This window comes from Vigna angularis, chromosome 3 (assembly GCF_016808095.1).
Source record: "Vigna angularis cultivar LongXiaoDou No.4 chromosome 3, ASM1680809v1, whole genome shotgun sequence".
NCBI lineage: Eukaryota > Viridiplantae > Streptophyta > Magnoliopsida > Fabales > Fabaceae > Vigna > Vigna angularis.
Window position 1 is genome coordinate 6263724 of NC_068972.1, and position 11158 is coordinate 6274881.

An 11158-nucleotide genomic window follows, 5' to 3' on the forward strand; every position below is an offset into this window, starting at 1 on the left:
TTTTAATCATAAAGACTAAAATATAATTTAAATTTAAAAAATAAGAATATGTATAGGTCCATGTCAATAGATCATTATTTGTCTTAGTAGTAATTAAAAGTTTTCTTTAAGTAAGTTGAAATGTTAACTAGTCTAACGAAAAAAAGATTATAGTTTTTTTCCATATTGAATTTTAAATAAAATTTAATATAATACTATCTAAAATATTGTAAACTCTAAATATAATTTAAAATCACAAAAATTTAATACAATTTAAATACAAGATATATAGTATTTTAGGTTCTCATATTTTAATATAATTTAATATTTAAAATTTATGCGTGATTCAGTGAATTATAATTCGAATAAACTGGATTATCAGTGAATTAGGTTCATTTTTTTTGTCCTTATCAAAATTTACAATATTTTTGATTTAATCCGGTTTAAATTCGTGATAGTTCTAGTTGACTTGTGTGTTTTAAATCATTTTGACAACTTTAATTGTCAACAATGTGATGTTCAGTTGTATGTGACATTTGGGAAATAATAGTTTTATGTGCATTTAACATTTTTTATGGTGATATGTAAAATCTCAATTTTGTTTATAAAATTAAAGTCTATATTAATTTGTCTAGAGATTACCTTTAATCCATACCAGTGTTTGAAGAGTAATGTATGATCATTTTCAATTTTACATTGAAAAGTCATATGATGTGTTTAAGTGTCTATATGTTAGGCTAGAGTACTTTGTGAGTGATTATTATCATCTATGTAAGTTAATGGGTGTTTATCAAAACATACCTATTTTAAGTTTCATTTGAGTATTTAAATAAGATAGTGAAATAAGTATTGTAATTAATATATTTTCTCAAATACCCTCACTTAACAACTTCATTTTGAGCCTTTAAATAAGAAAATCAAATGAGTATTGTAGTAGTATATGTTGGGAATCCAAGTGTGAGTTTAAGTCCCATATTGGATAAAAATGATAAAGTAGAGCAGTATATAAAGGTAACAGACTCATTAACTCATTGTCTTAGGGTTTTGAGTGACGAGTGGTGTCTATTTTTTATTTTGTTGGCTCCAATGTTATTGGTGTTTGGTAATCCACAACGTGAAATCACATGTTTTTTTTTTCAGTGAGATATTTCACCCATCCTATGTCCATATTTCATTTATAAATAGATGTTCTACTCCTTTTTCGAATATATATTTTTTTCTCATTTTTTTAATCTTCTATATTTACCTCTTCTCTAATATATTTACCTTTTCTCTAGATAATTTTCAAAGAGATAATCTTACTAGTTTTGAAATTATCAAAATATTCCAAATATTCATTTTGTAACCTAGAAAATTTGCATATTCACAGAGGATAAATTATTGAGAACAGTAATTATTTACGCATAAAAAAATCCATCTTATTAGTGTTCTTACGAAATTTAATGGTATATATATATATATATATATATATATATATATTTATTTATTTATTTATTGTAGAAGATACAAAACCAAGTTCGTGTAAGGCAGATTTTTTTTTTAACACGACAAAAACATGTTAATGTAGTGATAAAAGAGAAAGAACTTGAAAGAAAACTTGACAGATTGATAATCTAAAGTGATGATGCCAATATATTCAAAATACTAATTAAAAAAAAAACTGTAATGCATTATATTGTGCATGACATTTGTTAAGAAATTTTATTGCCAGCAAGCAACGATTTGAGATTAGAACAATATCTTGATTTTCTTTTTTAAGCAGGGGATTAGAGGGGTTTTGTTCATATAAAACATGATCTCATATGTAACTAACGGCCATACTTGAATTGGCTTGACAACTTTATCATATAACATATATTATTATTGTTGTATATAATTATCGTCATCAATCTCTTAATCTTATTCAATCATGGGTTTACCACACAGCACATAGCAAAATCAAACAATGTCACCGAACACATGGCAAAGTACCATAAAAATATGTTCTAAATGTTAAATACTTATGAAAAATAAATTAAAAAAAACTTAAAGTGCACACATCTAGTGTGGTTTGGTTCGATTAAACTAATTATGCCATCACCACAACCAAACTTTTACAATTTGGGTTGCTTCGGTTAATGTGGTTTTGAAACAATTTTGCTAGGTTGAATAACCACTTAACTTACAAACATTACTAACGAATAAAGTTAAAACAAAATATTATACACACTTTCTTCTCATATTCAAAGATAATTTAAAAAATAATAAATATACAATTTAATTGAGATTTGAATAATTAATAAATTTATATATTTTTAATTTATTTTCTTTATAAATTTCTATGAGATTGTTTTTTTTTAAGATTATAGGATTTGAAAAACAATATGACCTAATAACGGTTAATCTTATTTTGTAGTTTTCAAGTAGTTTGTTCACTTGTTTTTGTTTTTGTTTTTTTTTTCTTTTTAACATTCTTTAATATATCCATTAATTTGTTTCTAGAAAAAAAGAATGAACTGATCAATGAGCTGAATATGACTATACACAAATAAAACAATATTTAAACAAATGAATTACAAAATTTTGGATACGGAAGAAAATGATTTTTTTTAATAAAAACTCAACAAAGAATATTCAAATGAACGAGTGTTTACAATCGGTCCTTACAAAGGATTTATAATTGTGAAAGAGTAAAACTGATTTTTTATACACATGGTAAAGTAAAGGAATATTGTATTTTGAAGAATAAAAAAATTACCAAGACTGTGTATATGCTAATTTATTACTTATTTTCTATTTTGCTTTCTTCTAATTAATATAGTAATTGCACTCATTATCATTTTCTCTTTTATGTCAAATGTTGGCCAAATATTAAGAGTTAAAAAACCTATAAAAACCTCAATCAACCAGGAAAAAATATTTGCATTGGTTACAATTTCTCACCCCAAAACATTAAAATGTTAGATATTGAAGTCTCTTTTCCGTCGATTTCATTTACCTATCTATTTATTTTTATCTATATTTCAATATATATATATATTAACATTTTTTTGTTGATAACGTGAAAACACCGTTTCTCTAAGGACCAAAATATGACATGAATAACCTTATAGTTAATAAAAGGGCATGCAAACAACAATTGTAAGATTCCTTTGTTCCATGGAAGATAATGGTCGGCAAATAATCATTCTTCATCCTTTCCACAAGTTTTAGGCAGAATAAGATAATTAATTGTTCCATGAGTTTAGGCAGAAACAAACAGCTGTAGAGCAAAGCATGCTTCAACTTTTGTTATATGAAAATACATCCTTTGGAGCTTCAGCCACGCCTACAATTTTATTTATGTAATTTTATTATTATAAGTTTTTGATAATTGAAATTAAGTTTATTGAGGTTTTCTTATATGTATTTTATTGAAGGTTCAGAAAGGTCACACAGAAAAGTCTTTACATGCTTCTTCGTTCTCATCAATATTATTGTTGTTTAATATTATTTGACAAACTGAATAATTCTACCTACTTAGAGGAGGCCAACCTTCAACCATGCGTGACAATTTTTTATCCCCATTGAACTTTGAGAGTGTAGTTTTTCAACCAGTATTTTTCTTTAAATTTTTAATATTAATGAAAGTGTAATCTGGCAAAGGGACTTGAGTGGGTATATATATTAATTAAAGATAGAAATAAAATATGGTTTTGTTTATATAATGAAGTAGCTGATTGTCCAATTCTGAACAATAATTGTGATTCCTTGTCGATCTCATAAAGTGATTAATTGATTGAATAATCTGAAATTCACGAACGCTGTACCTTTGTCGTGTCTGAGTGGGATTCCTGTGTTTCTTCACAAAGTAGGATCATTTTCTTAGTCAATGACTTGTTCTGGTTGGGTATATGGCTGATTGAAGGGACACTACCAACTCCAAGATATACATGGGGTATCTTCTGATTCCTTTTCGAGTTCTAGTATCAAACATCATCATACAATAAGTTAGGCTCACATCTGCATCTACCCACTAATTTCTTTACAAGTTTGTATTTTTTATCCTCTCAAGTGTTCAAGGAAAATAGTTTTTGCTTCATATTTATTTCATGGCAAATAACTTTTTCAAAAAAAATTTAAGAAAATGTTTGCTAAAAAAAGAATCGAGGTTTGATATTTTAAGATGTCAAATATTTTTAATAAAAACAATAATTATAAATGTAATGTATAGTATGGTGTTCTGATTAGTTTAGGATCGGACGATCTACGTAGTCAAAAACATAAAAGAGATCACTTCAAATTGAGTCACTGTATCAAACATACCAAATGATTATCTTTAAACAATGACTAGATAAAAATTAACTTACGATAAAACATAATTAATACTAATTGGATCATGATTAGATTATAAATATTTTAAAATCTATAATAAAAAAATAAACTATTATATTTATTACTCATTAGTTATTAACCCAGTCGAATCTTTATTAACTTTTAATATTGAATATTAATATCTTTTATAAATATCATTCTAGCTACGAATCGTGATGAAGATGAACGTTAAGACACATTATCCTCGAAGAATAACCTCGACCCATAGTCGAAAGAATAGATGTACAGTTTCATTTTATCTACATCTATTGTATATTTATTTTTTCTTTCTATTATTTTTACTATCTCTTTAAGTATATATTAAGAGTTAAAACACTTTTATAGTGTCCATGAATAACTTTTCTTTTAAGATGTCCTTAAAGAAAACTTGACAAAACAATGGATATCACATTTGTGGGTTCATGCTCTTGTGACAAGGATGAAGATTTGTGGTGAAATTTTACCCACCTATTTCATCCAAGTTTACTTATTTTTATATTTTATCCTGATTTTTCCAGCATCAATCCAAAAACATGTTCCATGCTCATCCAAATTTGTAAGATAGTTCTTCTGCAATAATATTGCAAGCGTTAATGGCTCTAGTAAGGACAGTTTTCTCCTATTGCAACCTCTTCAGCACGCACACGCTTACCCGATTCGCTGTTTCTACCGTTTATTTCATCAACTGCACACATCAGTCACAGAAAGAGGACAAAGACTGATTTCTTAACTGCATAACTTTGAAATAAAAACTTTTCTATGAAGAAAAGTTTGATTAGTTTTCATTATATTAGTTTTTTATCCTCAGTTTTTGCTAACCATATCGTGCACTCCTTCAATTCAACAGTGGACACCAGTTAAAAGAACCACGTCCTGCCTCATTTGAAATAGAGTTATGCATTACCTGAAAAGCTAGATGCAAAACCCAGTTATGAAAACGATAAAAATTCATAACCTAAAGCATATTTACAGAAAGGGTTTAAATTTACACATGAAATACATATATTATGATATGCATGGTAATAAAATGATCAGTTTTGTAGAGTCTTGCACGTTTGTTGTGTGTTTTGGCGTTACAATGTGACAATCAATGATCAAGTTTTATACACAGTCTGTTAATTGTTCTTGGACGGTACAGAATGTGTCGGCACGAGAGACGAATGTTGACTTGAATAAGCCTTAACTATTGGGTCTACTATACCAGTTCAATGAATAGTGCCCTCCAATTCATAGCTGTTCTTCTATTATTACCTCACTACCATTCACTCTACCTGGCTAAAGAACAGAATGAAGTTTCATCTGTTAAAATTAATTTATGTTAAAGGTAAAGTCTGAACACTCTTTTCATACCTTTCATAAATTGAAATAAGACTTTCATATTTGTCATAGAAGTATTCAAAGTATGCAATAAAGAACTCCAAAAATACTGCACCTAAAAACAAATCATGTAACTTTTGGGGATTTTGGACATGTGGTCTACTAAAATTGGTAGCAAACATTGATACCACAAATTCCAACATTTTCCAAACTGCCACCCTTTGAGTCTGCAAAGGTGAATTTCAGGAAGGTGGAACAAGTTTTCAACCCTTTGGAGCAGGACAGAAATATTTTATTGGGTTTATCATTTTATTTTGTTATTTCAACGCTTGTTGTGATTAAGTAATGGAAAAAGAAATGCACAAGCACGACTATTTCGTGGAATTTTTATATATAAGTCTGTTTGTGCACTGTTTCCCTGTCAAATACTTTCCCTTCCTTCTCTTAGTCTTCTCTGCCACCTCTGTGAGTTCTGTTTTGGAGATTCCAATTCCAAGCCTAACATTGAAGTGAAACTCTGTGAGGCAAGGCAAAATGGGGTGCCAGCCATTGGAAAAGGGAAAACCAAAACATAAGAAGGGGTTATGGTCACCAGAAGAAGACAATAAACTCAGAAACTACATCCTTAAACAAGGTCATGGCTGTTGGAGTTCTGTTCCCATTAAGGCAGGTTGGTTTCTTTCTTCTTTCCTGGTTGTGACCTTTTGTGAATCATACTACAGTTAGCATATTCCTTTTATGTACTATACAAAGGGGCATTATTCCTTACTTTTAATACTGTTATATTATTAAATAAGAAAGGTCTTTCTTCCTTTATTTGAAAGTATGTCTACTACTTATTTGAGCAAAGATTATGTTATCAAATTGAAATGTTGGCATCTTTCACTTCAGTAAATTTCAGATGTCTTAGTAAGCTCTTCTTTGCCCTTTGTTTGGATTAATTCTAATAAATTTATCCAATCAATTCTGCATATGAAAAGGATACATTGGTAGGGAAAAGTAATACTTGTGAATGAAGTGTATTTTTCAGACTAAGTTAAGCTAACTCTTCTTCATATGTCCTCAAATTACACTAAAACTCCAGTCTTTTAAAACTTTACACAAATTTTCTATTTTGAAAATATCACTAAGACTTCTTGACAAAAGAGACCACTGTAAAGATATAAAAAAGTTGATGACTTGGTAGTTACTAAAAATTAATAATCCTGCTTGCTAAAGTAATTTGATAATTCTGGCTTGCGTAATTTTAACATCTTATGGTAAGACTAAACGGGCATTTTGTGTAAAAGTATATTTGCTGACAAAGATCAAAAGTGTTTTAGTCAGACCAACATGCATTTATATAATATTTTCAATGTTTACCTGACATTGATGAAGAAAATACATTTATTTGAAGGCTTGCAAAGAAGTGGAAAGAGTTGCAGACTAAGATGGATAAACTATCTGAGACCAGGACTAAAGAGAGGGAAGTTCACCAAACAGGAAGAAGAGACAATCCTCACCCTTCACCACATGCTAGGCAACAAGTAAGCCACAAGAGTAAATCTTCTTTCACTTTATCAGTTTAAAAGTTTCAGTTTTATGACCAAGTTAACACAGAATAAGTAAACTCTGTAATTTTCAGTCAAAAATATTGAAGACATGTCAGGAGTAGGTGTTAAATCTTAATTGTGCATTAATTAGTATAAGAAGTTATGCAAAGTAAAGGAAAAGACAAAGTCCCTTAGTTCAATATTTGAGGCTGAAGCTATAAAATGCAATTAGAATTGGAAGGAGTTTAATATTTGATTCAGTTTTAGAAAAGCAACTAGGGCATTTAAAATGAAAAGTAAAAGGAAAAATTTGATAAGTAAGTCAAGTCATGGATTGGCTTAGATGCCATGCTTCATTTTTTAAAGAGGGATGAACATTGAAAACAATAAAAAAAGTCTTTTCAACTATTCCTCAGTTCTGTTGTATATTAAATTTAAATCTAGTCCAATACCATTTGTCTAGTGTTTCAGAGTGTCCCTTCTTATATTCCAATCAGTAAGACAAACTATTCACATAAAGAATGTGTGTCTGTAAAACTCAGAACAGAAATTCAAACTACTGTTTAAACTCTTTGTCATAATTTCTCTCACATGTAGTGAAGATTGCTGAGAAAAACTGGAATTATATTATTGGGCAGGTGGTCACAGATATCACAGCATTTGCCAGGAAGAACAGATAATGAGATTAAAAACTACTGGCATTCATATTTGAAAAAGAAAGAGGCAAAAGCTAAGGAAATGGATTCTCATAACCAAATAAAGTATGCTAGCTCAAGCTCAGATACCATGGAGTCTTCAAACTCTCTCAAAAACCTTGCAACTCAAGGTACACAGAGTTGTAACTTCACCAAAGAGGCTAGCCAAAGCTCCTTGCCAAAACTGTTATTTGCTGAGTGGCTTTCATTGGATCAAGTAAACTCTGCAAATTCAGTTGACTCTTTTGGTTTGAGGAATGGATTTGATCAAAATTCAACTCTTCAGGAGGCTGCAATCCATGATATGTCAGATATACCCTTTGGTGGAGGGTACCATAGATGCTTGGCTAACATTTCAGCCCCTGAGATTTTGAATTCAGAGCTGAAGTATGCAAATCAGATGGCGGAAAATGGTTTCATCCATTGTGTGCCTGGAGTTGACTTGATGAGTAGCAATTTCAGCATGAGCAATGATGCGATAATGTACATATGAGAAGTAAGTTTCGGAGTTGGTCAACAAAGAATAATATCATTTTCTAATTTTATACATACACAAAACAATCAAACTTAAGCTATATAAAATAAAAGTTGCATTCCAAGTTGTATGTTCTATTCTTCTACCCACTTCCAATTATTTCAATGCGATACAGCTATGTAATTTCGTTTCAGTTTAAGAAGTCAACTTCTGATGGTCTTCGTTGTTTTTACAGAAAATCACATTTGATTAAGTGCTATTTGGCTAATGTCTACAGTTTTGGACATGCATGTGAAAATTACTACGAAATATCACGCTAAGGTTAAAACGAAGTAATTAAATCCTTACAAGTCAATTTTACAAACACTCCTTACCACTTCTATCAGATACGCCAATACACAACGTGAATACCAACTTATTAGAGTATGTTTGGGAAAGCCTTTTTTTCAAACATTTAAGTAGTTTCCCAGAATAAGAAAAAACAGTTCAAAAGTAAGTTGAATATTTGGAACTACAGTAGAATAATCTACTAGTGCTGTAATAATGATTATTATTTTTCACCCGCTTAAAAATCTGAAAGTATGGATATGATATTTTTAAATAATTAAGAAAAGTTAAAATAGAAAAAGGGAAATATAATGAGAAATTTGACGAAACAGTGAACTCTGTCTAGAAAATTTACTAGTTTGATAGATATAAATTATTTTCTATATTTACACGCCATTTAATACATACATATAAATATCAATTGGCAACTCGTGTGAGTACACAAGTCAGAGTACTGGTTCATTTAAAAGGAAATATTTCACTTTCAAGGTAGAAAGTAGAAACTCTGACAAATCAGAAATTTTCTTCTTCAATTTGGATCTCTCTCTCTTTCTCTGTGTTTCCTGGATTGCGTGGTGGCGGAGGGGCCAGTCCATGTCTTTATATTTTCTGCAACTTCAATGTTGCATCATATTTAATACCAGTGGACCATTTCTTTAAGTTCCTGCATGCAATGTTGAAATTTTATGGTATTAAATCGTCATCTTTTGGTCTTGAGATGAGGAATTCTCACCAGCATTGAAATAATAAAGTCATCTGTGAGGACTAAGGTAGCCCATAGAAGAGCCATAGAAGTAATTACAAGGATCATAATAGGTGTCCATTCCAAAGCAATCGCCTGTGGTGAGTGGTCCAAACAATAAAATGAAAAATTAACATTTTTTTCTTCTTCATTTCTTGTCAAGAAAACAGGGAATCAAAATTTGGAGATTTCAACTTCAGCATACCTCAAGACGTGGAGAACACCATATTGTGGATTCAGGTTGAGGAGTAACCGGTAATCTTCTCATTGTTTCTGTCATTATAAGATGTTGTCATGTGACCAAAAAGGTTGCATATATAACATGTTTTTCTTTGTTCATGCTTCTAGTTCTTACCGCAGCTAATCAAAGTAAGATATGAAAAATTTGAGGAGGGGGAAACTCTTACCTGAATTTCTCTTCCTTTCTACAATGTCGTAAAAATCTTGACTAGCAACATCTACATCTTGTTTCCGGTTAGCATTAAGTTTTGACAGGTTGGCCTGAGTTCTTGTGTCAATGTACTGTCTGCTGATGTTTGCAATTATACCATCTGACAGAAAAATTGTGATTTGTGTGGCAAAAATAAAAATTTCACAGGGAGGAAATAATTTTAGGGCGATGGGTGGTTTAAAAAAAGTGGACCTCTACTTCCTTATTCAGCAAACATTATCCCAAAATACTAGACAGAGATAACATTGTAGCGGGGTAATGGTTCAAGGGAATTACCAAATTTGATAAAGCTGTATGGGCTTGTGATTTTGCCAATGAGGGTTTTATCAAACTTCTCAAACTCCTTTTGAATATCTTGTAGGTAATGAAAAGCCAGTTTTCTTGGGTACGTAGACTCACTTAATACAATGAAAACAACTCCGTTCTCGACCATGTAGCTTTAAAAGAATACATATTTTATCATAATCAAATTTATTGCAATAGAATTGCGACTTTAGAAACAAGACAGGAAAACAAAGCCTAAAGGCAAGTTCCATTAACTTAAACTCTATGGTTCAAATGGAATGTTTATAGACTCAACATAAACTCTGTTTTCTGAAAGATTAGCCTCTGATAAAGGGCATAACAGAAAATTGCAACTTCATCGATATAAGAACCAAAACGGACTTCGAAGGAAATTGTAAGAACTGAACAAAAATTAAGAGGGAAGGATACTTGAAGCAGAAATTGTGAAATGAATAGTCATCTTGGAAGCTATTAGTGCTCCCCTTGAAATTTCTTGGAGAATGAACTCTGCTTGTTGCCTGTAACATGAAAGATATGCATACTCTTCATTCATATATCTCAGTCCTTGTGCTAGAGGCAATCCATCGCTCATTCTTCCAACTATGGTTACCTTAACCATTCCCTCTGAGGTAAATGGTTTCTAAACATTTCCCTTTTATCTCAAATAACGGATCGGTTCTTCTTTCTCAATGACTAAGATGGATGGATTAATTTGTGAAGGCCCTTTTATAGAATGTGTGAGGTGAAGGAATGAGAAGAGAACTTGGAAAAGAAGTTATTCGTAGTGTGTGTACAAAAGGAACCATTGTGGGTGGCAAAAGCTTTATAAGATAAACTCCTTTAGAAGAATATGCATTTCCCCTCGTCAGCACTTTTTCCATCTTTTCAAATGTCATGCTCCTCGTGGCAAATTGTTACTTTAATTTTTCATTTTTTTAGTCCAAGCTGAATACTTTGATCTGTGTAATCTACCATTCACAATCACAAGAGATAATACAATATACATTTTGAATCAAATTAAGA

The 11158-nt window shown here is 30.5% G+C and overlaps 2 protein-coding genes across 5 annotated transcripts; one reads left to right on the plus strand and one right to left on the minus strand.

Annotated features, from left to right (window-relative positions):
- Positions 1 to 6077: 6077 nt before the first annotated feature.
- On the plus strand, positions 6078 to 8589 carry LOC108325773 (transcription factor LAF1). Its single transcript, XM_017558861.2, has 3 exons — positions 6078 to 6298; positions 7025 to 7154; positions 7799 to 8589. The coding sequence occupies exons 1-3, from the start codon at positions 6163 to 6165 to the stop codon at positions 8346 to 8348; spliced, it is 816 nt and encodes a 271-aa protein (XP_017414350.1). The 5' UTR covers positions 6078 to 6162; the 3' UTR covers positions 8349 to 8589.
- Positions 8574 to 10887, minus strand: LOC108324004 (uncharacterized). 4 transcript variants are annotated; one of them, XM_052874019.1, is made up of 5 exons: positions 10127 to 10887; positions 9807 to 9950; positions 9605 to 9672; positions 9391 to 9495; positions 8574 to 9321 (listed from the first exon to the last, which is right to left on the minus strand). In XM_052874019.1, exons 1-5 carry the CDS (start codon positions 10281 to 10283, stop codon positions 9292 to 9294), a joined length of 504 nt encoding a protein of 167 aa, XP_052729979.1. In that variant the 5' UTR covers positions 10284 to 10887; the 3' UTR covers positions 8574 to 9291. The 4 variants fall into 4 exon arrangements, with proteins under 4 accessions (XP_052729979.1, XP_052729980.1, XP_017412271.1 ...); XM_017556782.2 differs by having other exon boundaries at positions 8696 to 9321; positions 9460 to 9495; XM_052874020.1 differs by lacking the exon at positions 9391 to 9495 and having other exon boundaries at positions 8575 to 9321.
- Between the last annotated feature and the right edge of the window lie 271 nt (positions 10888 to 11158).

Excerpts from the sequence above, each read along its gene's own strand:
- LOC108325773 (XM_017558861.2), top strand. The coding sequence starts at position 6,163 with ATGGGGTGCCAGCCATTGGAAAAGGGAAAACCAAAACATAAGAAGGGG. Across the intron at positions 6,299-7,024 it reads TTCTGTTCCCATTAAGGCAG|GCTTGCAAAGAAGTGGAAAG; the intron begins GTTGGTTTCTTT and ends ATTTATTTGAAG. Across the intron at positions 7,155-7,798 it reads CACCACATGCTAGGCAACAA|GTGGTCACAGATATCACAGC; the intron begins GTAAGCCACAAG and ends ATTATTGGGCAG.
- LOC108324004 (XM_017556781.2), bottom strand. The coding sequence starts at position 10,283 with ATGGTCGAGAACGGAGTTGTTTTCATTGTATTAAGTGAGTCTACGTAC. Across the intron at positions 9,951-10,126 it reads ATACAGCTTTATCAAATTTG|ATGGTATAATTGCAAACATC; the intron begins GTAATTCCCTTG and ends TTTTTCTGTCAG. Across the intron at positions 9,496-9,604 it reads GGTGTTCTCCACGTCTTGAG|GCGATTGCTTTGGAATGGAC; the intron begins GTATGCTGAAGT and ends CACTCACCACAG.